Source organism: Antrostomus carolinensis, unplaced genomic scaffold (genome assembly GCF_000700745.2).
Source record: "Antrostomus carolinensis isolate BGI_N321 unplaced genomic scaffold, ASM70074v2 scaffold5742, whole genome shotgun sequence".
Lineage (NCBI taxonomy): Eukaryota > Metazoa > Chordata > Aves > Caprimulgiformes > Caprimulgidae > Antrostomus > Antrostomus carolinensis.
The window spans coordinates 10,994-23,437 of NW_010301501.1; the positions used below are offsets into that span (position 1 = coordinate 10,994).

Here is a 12,444-nt window from a genome sequence, read left to right on the forward strand (position 1 = left end):
CATTTCCATGTTTTCAGGAAAGCTGAGTACTACTTTTCCCTCAAGGTAATTTTCCCTCAAGGTAAATATTTTAAACCTTAAAATATCTTTTTTTATTATTATTATTTTAAATGCTTTTTTTCCTGCATACGTTGGCTAGTTATTTAGAGCTTGAATGGTTATATTCAGGAGAGGTCATAGGTGAGAAGAGACAACAATTTTTGCATTTAGGAAATTACTGTCTGGAAAAGTTAATGCAGCAGAGAAAGTATTAATTGATGAAGAAGGTGTTTCAAGGAAGAAGCATGAGCAAAAACCTGGAGAAGAATTTCTATGGCTCCAGTCAGGAATTAGTCCTTCTCAGTGGTTCACCTACAGCACTGTCTGGAATACTGTATTCAATTCTGTGCACAGTGTAAACTGCGTCACACAGCGTCCAAGAACAACGTTCTGGAGGGGGTGATTTTTAGAGAGGTAAAATGTAAGACTGATCAGACTATATTTATAAGAAAAATAAAGGAAATAAGAACATTTTTGTTTTTCAGTGGCATGGAAATATAACTGGGAAACCAAGAAAGTAACTTTCTGGGATAATCTTCCCAATTAATGTGAGGTCTTAGCCCCATGAACAATTATGGTAAAAGTTAAAGACAATGTAATATGGTAACATCCTCCCACTACCAAAACAAAATATGAAACAGTAACCTCTGCTTCATTCTCAGCCACATTTCATGTTCAGAATGCTGGCATTTCAGACAATAGTCTGTTTTCTATTACAAAAGGAAGAAATAGAGGGAAATAGTAGTATTCACTTTCTCCTTCCTGATTGGGAAGTTCAACAATAAAAGGAGGAATTTGATGCTGGAATGGTTGTGTTTGAGATTCTCTTCCTCCCCAAATTAGTGGGGGGAAAAAAAAAAAAAAAAAAAAAAAGGGGACATTGCAAGCTGTAGTTCAGAAAGGCGACAACAAGAGAGAACTCTGATTTTCCATTACTTAATGACTTAATGTAACATAATGAAGTGCTGCATTTGGTTTTGTCAAAACTTCGATGGAAAAAAACCAAACAACTGAAGCTGCCTGTTTAGACTTACTGCCAGCTGGCTACAAGCAACACCTAATTCAAGTTTTTCAAAGACGTGAAGTAAGGAAATGCCACTCTTCACCCTTTGCAATTAAGTGTATGCAGATAAGAAAAGGACTGGGAGGGAAAGGAGGGCAATCCTCAGCAAAATTAAGCTGTTGCTTGTGACTTCTGGTTCTGACAACAGGAAGAAGCAGAAGTAACTCCATTCTGAAATCATCAAAACTGTTCCCCAGTTCTTTCTCTGCCTTCCCCCAGGGCAGCCATATAAGGCAGATAAAAGGGAGGGACCCTGCATTTCCTAGGGTGGGACTTGACAAGCTGTGGGCAGAGTCAGGCAGTCAGCAGCTCCTTTCCCTGCACCTATCCAGGGCATCTGCTGTAGGGAGCAATAAAGAGGAGTAGAAGGACACACAACAAGAGAAAGCAGGTACTGTTTGCCAGCTGGTTTCAGGTTTTCTATGTTTTATGCCTGGCTGTGTGGGATCTTCTGTTTTGATTAAGCAGGCTAGCAAATGTGTTTCAAGTAGCTTTGTTTGCAGCTGCTGGGTAGCCAGCCTTTGCTCCAAACACTTGCCTAGGTAGCCTCAGCACCCTAAAATGAGTGATAGGAAGGGAGTGTCCTTCTGATAGGTGTTTCTTCTGTTGTTGGTATAGGTTGGCTTGGATGGAGCTTTGTGTTTAATGTTTGGTCCCATCAGTTTTTCAGTGTTAAGAGAACTGATGAAGGAAGCAAAGTATTTGTCTATCTGCTGTAGGACTAATGTAGAAATGCATCAGTCTACCTTACTAGGACCAGTGTTAAGAAATAAGCATGTTGTAACAAATTCACTACTTTATGTAAGCATTTTGTGGAGTAACTTAGAGGGCTCTGTTCATGTGTACTACAATGGTAGTTTGTCTACTATGCATGAGGATCTTTAAGCAATGACAAAAACTAAGCTTAACTTAAAAAGAGGGAGTGAAGGCTGAATTTCTCTCTTTAAATTACTCTAGTCTGCTGATGCTAAAGTGACTCTAAAGGTGGATGTCAGTCCCTCCTGACAGAGGAGCAGTCAGCTGCAACTCCGAGACATGTGGGCATTGTATTGCAGATAACACAATACATTAAAATATGACATTACAGACATAATGTTGACATTAACATCATCAGTGCTTTGAAGTTAAAGTCACCTCTTTTGATACTTTTAATGTTCTCATATTTTCATAATATTTTCATCTTTTCATTTTAGCTAAGCATTTTAAATAAGGGAGTTTCTCATTACACTGTGTAAGCAATGAGGCAATATAAAGATGATACTCCAGAAAGACAGCTGCTCTCAGTGCCACAAAATGATTAATATTGCTGCTTGTATCTATGTGTTAGCAGTAATTTAAGACTGTATCATGAAATGTATATTGATCTATAAGAGCCTTAATTTCTATTCTCTTTTCTCTAGGTGCTTGCTTGATAGTAGGAAAGTTATCAGCAAACATTAAATGTCTTGAAGAAAATAAAAAATCAGGCCAGGGTCTTTGATATTTTCCCTTGTAACAATATTAACCTTTCAGTGACAGTTCTCATTAATAACACCTTCCTCTTTACACTTGAGAAAAAGTGTTCCTGGGTACTGTGGGCTGCAACATCGGATCCCATGAGGTGACTGAAATAATTTATTCAAGTCTTAAAATCTTACATGGACACTCTAGATAATATCTCGTGAGGTGCAGGTGTTGAAGTTCAAAACCTCAATCAGGTGTATTTCAGGCAACAGCAAGTTTATAAATTCCAGGAAACTTTCACAATTCCACCTTTAACCAGGACACATCAGGAACTGCTCAGCATAAAATAATGTCAGCACAAGTCCTCAAGACAACTCTGCTGCTGTACTAGTGTTATACTATTTAAATAGTTATAAGCTTCCTTCTTAACAAATGTAACTTTAAATCTTAATATTCTGTCTTCCTCCAGAATTCTTAACCTCTTTCTTTTCCCAGTCTCCTGTTACTTCTGGTTTCTAGCATGTGCCATTGTCTAATACATTTTTCTGATTTAATTTCAGAGGCTGTGAGTGACAGCAGGTGACAGGCTGACAGCTCACACTTCTGTCACAGAGAAGCTTTGTGATAACAGCAGAAAGTCATCTTACTAGCTACTGGAGAGCACTCTGGGCAGGGAGGACATACAATACCTTCTTTATGAGTTTTAAATGTTGATCAGGGTTAGTAATACCTGTGTGTCATTACAGAATGTCCTGTGATGGTGGAGGAACTGTTGGGCACCCAACATATAACCTCTGTGGACAGGCTGAAGGCTCCGCTTCCCAGCTTAGCAGTCTGAGTGGGAACAGGAAATCTGCAGCGTTGCTGGAAGTCAGGAGGAACCTAAGCAGTATGCAGTATTCTTCCGTGGCAGTGGATACAGAAACCCTGGTGAATAATGGATCTGGGATTCCCCGCAACCCTGTGGAAGGCACAAAGGCTGCAGTCTTGACCGAATGTGAAGCCCACAGACCCTGTATAGCAAAGTGTTTCCAGAGCCGTTATTTAACTAAAACTAGTACACAGGGAGATGTCTACAACTTCTTGGAGAGGCCAAGTGGATGGAAGTGTTTTATCTATCACTTTACTGTGTAAGTACCTACATTTTCACATAATCTTCGGTGTAAGAAAAATTTGAGACTGTCCACTTAATCAGTTAGAAATTATAGTACTTGAGCTCTCAGGCTGAAAACCTGTTACATGAGTAATCCCATTGAAAGCAATGGAAAAGCCAGTTTCTCAAAGGCTTAGCTGCTATATCCATTAACAATTTAGGAGGAATGCTTTTTATTCTTCACTTGGTAGTTGTCTTCAAAGATGGACACTGTAAATTTGATATTTCTGAGGTGAATTCCTATATATTCATGGCAGTTTTTATTGCTACCTTAGCTGCTTTATGTTGTTCTAGCTTCAGGCACTGCAGTTTTTAGCATGAGATGTGGAAGGTTCAGCTGTGATCAGTTACATCACATTATAAGTCCTTTTTGCTTGTGCTAAAGTACCAAAACAACTAATTTTTTGGACAAACATATAATAATGACATTACTAATTTTAATTAATTTACAGTTGTGAACACATAACAAGTAAAAAATTTAGCAAAATATTTTTCATTATACCATGTATGTGGTGCATGCAAGGAGGAAATGAGCTTCCATTTACCCTTGTAAAACAGTGGTTGATATATTAATACAGCTGTTACTGTTTTCTTTGAGCTGTTTATAGTATCTGTCAAGTTTAGCAAGACCTCATTTACTGTTTTGAATGCTGCTGAAGAGAATGATAATTTGTCATCTTAGCTGTAGAAAGGGTCCAACTGTGCTGTCACTGAGGCAAGAGGAAGTTTTACTGGCTATAGTGAATGCAAAGTGGGCCAAATGGCCTTGCTTTTATTGTAAAATTAGCATATGTCCTAAAGAAATGCAGTGTTGAAATTATTCTGTTTGTCTCAGATGAACTTTTCTATAGCCTGACTGCATTTTGAAAGAACCATTGTTGGTTATTGCAGTCAGGAACTGTCCAGAGAAGTATATGATAGTTATAAGAATGAATCGTAATGCTTCTATTTGGCATAAAATAGATGGTCTTATTAATAGTTGCTTCCTTTCACCCCTCAAAATTGCATATATATTTTTGTTTTAAAATGCTTTATGCTTATAGTGTATATAACAATTCCCAGGGCTTAAACAGATGTAATTTGTGTAGATTTAAAAATGTGAATAGTAGTTTAAGCTTATTTGAGGTTAGGACTTGTTACTCTTGCTAAAATGCATTTGTTTTATCACCTGTGTGGCTTTTATCCAAGACTAAGGTTGACTAGTATGTATTTATATTCTGCAATGGGCATTAAAATAAAATTAAAAAAAAGAAAACCTATTCCACACATACACCCCACTCATACTAGAAAACTGGAGAACATATTAATATTTATAGTAGAAAACTCTTTAAGAGTACAAGGATTCCTAACTTAAATGAGAGAATATGTAAATTGACCTCTTTTAAAAGCTTTTTCTTTGAGATTGCTTGAAATGAAGCTTTTTAAACATAGTTTTTGACCAGCATTTTGTCTTAAGTGTATTTTTTCCTAATAATTATCCCAATAACTACATGGTGTGTTCATTTATATAATAAGTTTCAGTGTTGGAAAGAACATACTATGCAAAATTAAATATCATTAAAGTTAAACATTGTTAAAGCAATAAAGCGCTAATCTAAAATACAATTAACTGTATAATGAGAACAACCTATAATTTATTTCTAAAAAGTTTCCCATATTATGCTGTGGTTTTTAGGGTAATTTATGTGCAGTTGATCTGATGATAACTATTTTCATAACTAATCAGCTGTTCCAAGTACATAGCTGAAATTTGCTTAGTCTGGAGGAGCTGGATGTGCAGCATCCCTTAATTGTCCTTTTGTCTTTCATATGCCACAGAGACTATATAATTCATGTACAAACTTATGGGAAGTTTCTGTCCAAGAGGGATTGGAGTCTGTTCTGATCTGGAGCCAGTTCTGCTGGAAAGAACCTAATTTTCCAGAACAGGCAAGGCAAGGGAACAGCAAGTGCTCCAGGAGGTGACCTTCCTCTTGCGTTCCGAAATTACCAAGATAATCTCATCTCCCATAATATTTGTAATATGTCTGATACTTCAAGTTTCTTTTAAAGGGGTAAACTCATGCTTCTTAAGGAACTTTGAAAGATGTGTTAGAAAAGGGAATTATTTTTGCCTAATTAAATCTAGAAATTGTGTTATTTTAGTGGAGTTATTCTAGGGTAAATTTACAGTTTCAAAGTAAAATGTTTGAAGGGGTGAGTGAGTTTGCTTGACAATTTCCCTTCCTGGTCCTGTCCTGAAAATCTTCTCTCTTAGGTCATTTTCAGCTTCACTGGAAGTACTATGAAATACTTAACTCCTGAAATCCCCAGGAACTGCGTAGAGGGTCTTGCTGACAAGTTAGAAAAAGTTGAGGGCTTGAGATACAGCTGTGATGTGCAATAGCAATACATTGATCCTAACCAACCAATTACTGTGGCCGTGTATGAGCCTTAAGGTATTGGATATCAATATATGTTAGAGTCCAGCTGTTTGCCATATGGTCCTCAGTCCAGAGAACAAAGCGTGTGCCTGGCTTGAATTTGATTTCTAAACTCACTTGCTTAAATCACTTCTAAATGTCAAGATGTTGGGGTATAACCCTCATATTTTATCTTTTGAATGAAAAGTAAAATATGTATTCGTGATGAGTTACGTATAGTAATGACGTTACTTGGCAAATCCACACATTTAAATCTTTTAACTGTAAGTGGAGCCTTATTCATGTGATAAATTTTTGTTTCTGAAACATATATACATTTAATTACAGCTGGAATGGCTCAATTATAGTCTAGAATATTGTGTTCATATGGCTAAAATATTGTGTTCACCTGGAGGTATTTAAAAGACATGTAGATGTGGTGCTCAGGGATGTGGTTTAGTGGTGGAATTGGCAGTGTTATATTTACCATTGGACTTGATGATCTTAAAGATCTCTTCCAACAAAAACAATTCTATGATGTGAACTGAGTGAGGAAGGGTGAAGCCAGACAGTTTTCCTGATAATAAGATTATTGACCTGTTGCAGTTGTTATCCCGCAACGTCCCGTCCGGTCGAGGAGGCACAGAGACAAACACACACCCCGTCTCTGGGCCAATGAGCACTGACACCAATATGAGGATGCTGCAAATGGCGTTTATTGATGTGCGACACAGTACTACATGGTGTGGGTTCACTACGTCACTTCCACCTGCTTACATCACAGGCTAAGTGCTATTGGCTACTATGAGAGAGAGGGGGGTGTCTTACCTTTCCGTACAGCCCGATATCTTCCGGCCGCCAGACCCTATCTTACTACATTGACCCCTGTTTAGACACCAGATACCAATGATCATAAACCAAAACCAGAATCCAACATAGGTCCTCAAGTGCTAGAATGTATTTGTAGTGGGGATTGTTACACTGATGAGTGTTTGCAGGCCACCTTGGCCATAGACAAAGGGTGGAGAAGATGGTCTGGCTTCTCAGCCATCTTTGTAGAGGCAAAGAACCAGAAGTTGGAAGGCAAAACTAAAGCCTATTGAAAGATAGAGGATCACTGTACACCGACTTGCACTTAGACACTGAAGTGGTGACTGGTAATAAAACAGTATGGTTTCTCTTGTGTTCAGGGAGAGGAGGTAACTGCTTACTGCCACATTATTTTGTTCTGTGGGTGATAGAGGCCACCTTGTGTCAGCCTAAGGCTATGTATACATCACAGAGCAGCCCTGTGCTGCACTGCTGCTCCAGCTTAGGTCCCAGGAAACTAACTGAGTCTGCACAGGTTTGCACTAAGGTTAACTGGCCTTGTATCTCTGCAAGCAAGATGGATCCATAGTACCTTTTCCCCTCAGATACACCCTGTTGTTTTTACTCACTGCAGCCCAGCTGCCTTGTTCTATCTTCTTAGTTTCTATAGAAAATCTAGTGACTTCTAATTTTCATTGTTTTGGCTGCTGGGTAGCTGATTTTTTTCATTAAGATCCAGAAGCTTAGAGGGATACAGAACAAATGAGTATACTGAGACTGGTGAAGCAGGAACAGAGGAAAACCTGGGACTGAGAGATAAAATGCTTGACTGAGTTGTCAGAGAAACTGAGACTGGTTCCAGTAATGCCGAAACTGGAGAAAAAGCAATAGAAGAGCAGGCTAGCTTGAGAACAAGAGAAGCAGACTTAAACAGGACGGACAAAGTAAAAAGGACTAGCAGCTTTTGGAGATCGGAAGGCTGGATAGGCACAAAGAGCTGGAACAGTGGGACAGCTGAACGTGGTCAAGAAGCTCAGAGAACCACCGGGAGGAAGAAGGGGTAGGAGATGACAGCTGGAAGCTAGGGGAAAGAGGAAGCATGGAATTCATGACGGGAGAAGAAACCTTTCACCCGTAGGCAACTGGTTTGAATCTCGTCCAAGTCAATAGTGAAGAAGAAGTAATGACTGTGGGGAGATACAAAAGGAGCTGTTGGTCTCAGTCCAGTTCTTAACGAACGGATGTCAGCATCACTGCTGAAGTTAGCACAGCTGGAAGGCTTGCTGGCAGTCAGTAGAGAAACCACAGGCTGGTTGAAAAGGGAGGCAAGTCTAAGGCAAGAGGGAGGCCCATGAGAGGGACTCTTAAATTGTGTTCTCAGGCCTGCCACTTTCTTGTCGCGTAACACTGGGAAAGTTTAAGTGAGAACTTACAGCTGTTCCAGGTTACTTTGTGCTGCTTTGGCCACGTGTTAAATGAGCATTCAACCTTGTTGTCATTTAAAAGTTAGACCAATCTTTCTATGCCATAACTTCTCATGGGAATGGGGTGAGCTGATCTAACAGCCCATTGTTCTCCTCTCATCTGCCTTAGTTGTTCATCTTGCTCCTGCCAGCTCTAGTTGTCCTTGGATCACTGAGCCAGTTCAACTCACTATGCCAGCAGAAACCTAGCCCAGCAGGAAAAAGTGAAAAGTCTTCTGTCAAGTTAGTAACACACTCTGAGCATCTAGAAGTACTGTCCACTATTGGTTTTTTTAGTGCTCCTAGTGGATCATAATCACCTGTTAAATTTCATATAAAACTGTACAGAATAATTGCAAAGTAACACTACAAATCATCTGGCAAGTACTGCAGACCACCTGGTTTGACTGCAAAACATTTCACAAATGCAGAGTTTGCCTAGCAACAAAGACTGCTCTCCAGATTCCCTTATGATTTATGTGGAAACAACGCCTCCAAACTGTGACTGAGAGAATAATGGCTATTGCTCTTGATCATTCCTAGTGGATGCTGTCTGTCTCTCTGACTGCATGAAAAAGATAAGGAGAACGTCCTCCTTGGAATATGGTTTCACGAGAGATGGCATAATAGTTTACCAGTAACAAAAGGGGAAGGTTCCCTCTCTGACCTTCCCATCTTCTCTTGTGGCCTCACATTTCTCCTGTGTAATGTGTTCTGCTTCTGGCACTTACTGTAGCCCTCCTGAGAAAGTCAACTCGCTGCGATGGCAGAAATCTAACCCAGCATGAAAGTGAATAGCTTTGGATACCTTAAGGAGTTGTAGCATCTCTGCAAATGGTCTGATGGTGCTGGAGCCAGTACTAACGAGTTGGCCAAGACTGAAATGGGATGAAAGAGAGCTCTCCTTTTTGCCACCAGAGAACTGTGGTGTTTGCTCAGTTGCGTATGAAAACATGCCCTAAGTTTGCTTTGTTACCCCTCTGCTCCTTCATACTGACTGCCACTGCCTCCTCATAGAGAGGCACATGGGCACAGACATGTGCTTGCTCCTGGCATCTTGTTGAAAATAACTTGTCTAAGGAATTACTGTGGAGTAATTTAAAATCACTTGTTCCTTACAAAAATTTGAACAATATCAATAATGTTGCTAAATTATAACTTTGGGAGGAAAGTACAGAAGATCAAGAACAGGTTTGTAAAAAATGTGGGCTGGCCAACCAAGGGTTTTTTCCTTTAGAAAAGATTCAGGGTGCTGAAGTCTGTGTCATGCTGAGTAATACAAAAAGGAGTTCAGATTTCTGGGACAAATTAAAAATTGCAAATCTCTCTTATTGTTTCTCTTCAAACTTTGCTTTCTCTCTCTCTCTCTCTCTCTCTCTCTCTCTCTCTCTTTCTCTCTTTTTTTTTTTTTTTTTTTTTTTACTTCCCACAGTTTTGTGTAAGAAATGCTGTAGTCATGTTCTGGTAATGCAACTGAAGTTAAGGGCCACCATTCTGGCTGATATTCTATTATTGTTTTGCATGCAACTTCTGCTGATGTAAAGAACATTAAAAGGCAAAACTATAAGGGTCTAGCGGTTCCTTTTAACGACTGTGGAGCACTTGCCTGCATATCTTCTGGTTCTTTATGTGTAGCAGCTCTGTTAGTGAAACTGAATATATATAGCAAGTAAGTTAGCCTAGTGTTCTCCTGCTTCTGTTTTTATCTGTAAATGGAGCCTATAGCCCATTATTTATAACTGTTTATCTCAAAGGGACTGTCAGATTCCCATTTCTGCCTTTCCACAATTATCTCTAGAATGCAAGCAGTTATTTTGCTTTTTCCAATGATGTGATTGTAGTATGAACAACACGAGCAACAACTAAAGTTCAAAGTAATTATAAGCATATGACTGCTTTTGAGATTCTGGTTTTGACCTTGATGTCACAGCTTAGGTCTGGACATGATGTGCTTTCATAAGGGTAAGTTAGGGCTTTTTATTATTAGGTTCAGAATGTTTCTTTCCAGCATAACAGTTACTTATTTGGACATTTTATACAGAAAATGAACTGGCAAGTTTTCCAATTTAGAACTACAGTAGCTGCTTTTTGTCTATATACTAGCTACAGAGAGGTACTAAGCTGATGTCTTGTCTATGATGATAAACTTCAGGTACCAAAAGATGAGTGGTATTAAAGGGAAGAAACTCAAGAACTATTTATTTTACTAAAGTAGAATGTTAATCTTGCTGCATGATATGGTGGAATGGCTTAAGTTGCTAACGGAGATGAACTAATATTAAACAGAATTATCTTTAGGATTTGGTAAAGTCACAAGACTGGGCTGTTCTAAAAATACATGGGGACAGTTATAAATTTTTAACCTCTTTTCCTAAGGAAGTGAAGTTTATGCAACCGCACTGTCTAAGTGCATCTGTCTGAAAAAGCCTTACCAAAACTTTCTGGGCCAGTTGGCAAGTTTCAACTAATATTGACATAGGATTAGACGTGTCAGAGAAATTAAGTGTCTTCATGTTTTGTTAAAATAAGCATTTGGGTAGATGGGAGAGAAATTAATAACCCCAAAGATGACAACACTTCACTTTGAGCTCAATTAGATTGTTTGGCACCAAAGAGTCTTTTCAAGAGAGAGATGTTATGAAAGTTCCTAAGGACTAACTTTGATCTGAGTGTGCTTTGCTCTAGGCACAGAATAACCTAACCACAGGGCACTAAGCCACAGGCTACGTAAGTTTTATTTTCATTTTTTTGAAATTATTGATGACTTTTTCCATCATTTATGTAAGAAATTCAATCCATCTTATTCTAGAAACTCAATTTTGTAATAGACTGTGCAATGAATATGCATTAATGTCCCCACAGGCTAATGTCGTTTCTATAGTGAAACCATTTGTTTCTGTAGTGAAAACAAATACTGCAGTGTGGCATCGATATGGTGCTCTTGATGGAATTTGGTTATGCTTTTGTGGAAAAACACTGTGTTCTTACAGAAACCAGCAACATAAAAATATATTCCTTGATGTTAACATTACAATTGCTTTTTAACTTGTGGACTCCATGTGGTATCAAATTCAAGAAGAAAACTGTTTTGGGTGTTTTCATGATAATCAAGCTGGTATTAACTTATTACTGAATGTATTTGCACAGCTTCATTATATGCATTTATTCTTTTCCTTTTTTGATACCGAACCTGAAAAACATCTGAGTACTACAAAGAGGTTGGTGTTAATTTGTAAATGGTGGCAGTAATTTGCTGTCACCATGGAGATGTGCCATAGATCACGTGCCAAAGCCTACTGATTTTTTTTTTTTTTTTTTTTTTTTGTCTCACAGTCAAGGTTGATGGTAAATGTATCAGAATCATCAACACTGATCATGAAGTCATGATGATGAACTGTTTCTGTTAATTTTTAGAGAACCAATTGGGTCTCTTCTAGAAAGTCTTAGTGACACAGAATCAAAATGGAAGCTTGATTCCTGTGCCCAGGGAAGGAGAGGACGTCCAGACATGGTGGAGATAAGAGCAAAAGAGACAAACATAGCAGCACAGACATTAATGGAAGATACAGACACTCAATTGACTCAGGGAGCTTAAATACTAGGAATGGCAGGGCACTGAAAAAATGTGTTTCTGTAAGATCAGTGCTTCTGGCAATTGTAATGGATGCATGAATGTAATTTGTCAGTTCTGGACTAGCCCCAGCTAAACTCTGAAAAAAAGAAAAATCCAAATCTTAGTGCTCTTTAAAGAGCAGCAAATATGTTTATGCTCCTAAATGCTTAGAAAATGTGAAGTTCTCATTTCTAATAGGATCTGTGGATGTTTTAAGAACAACATATCTTTGGGCAGTTGATCCAGAAAGTTGAAGTGGGAGAACTTCTTGTATGATGTGTGGATCATGCTGTGATTTGAACAGCATTGGTATTAGCTATTGATTCCAAATGGCTTATGATAATTTATACATATGCAGGTGAAATGTCTCAAGAAAAATATGTAGTAGTAATGTGTGTTTGTAAATTAATTTATTAATTTTCTAGGTGTTGTAGAAATATTAGCTAGTTCTGATTGGA

At 38.5% G+C, this 12,444-nt stretch overlaps 1 protein-coding gene across 1 annotated transcript in view; it reads left to right on the plus strand.

Annotated features, from left to right (window-relative positions):
• Positions 1 to 3,292: 3,292 nt before the first annotated feature.
• The window catches only part of LOC104521470 (potassium voltage-gated channel subfamily KQT member 1), a gene marked incomplete at its 3' end in the record, with an annotated part of 89,211 nt that continues 80,059 nt past the window's right edge, over positions 3,293 to 12,444 (plus strand). Inside the window, exon 1 of the mRNA XM_010163477.1 lies at positions 3,293 to 3,675. Within this exon, the coding sequence (XP_010161779.1) occupies positions 3,293 to 3,675 (383 nt within the window). The remainder of the gene's footprint in view (positions 3,676 to 12,444) is intronic.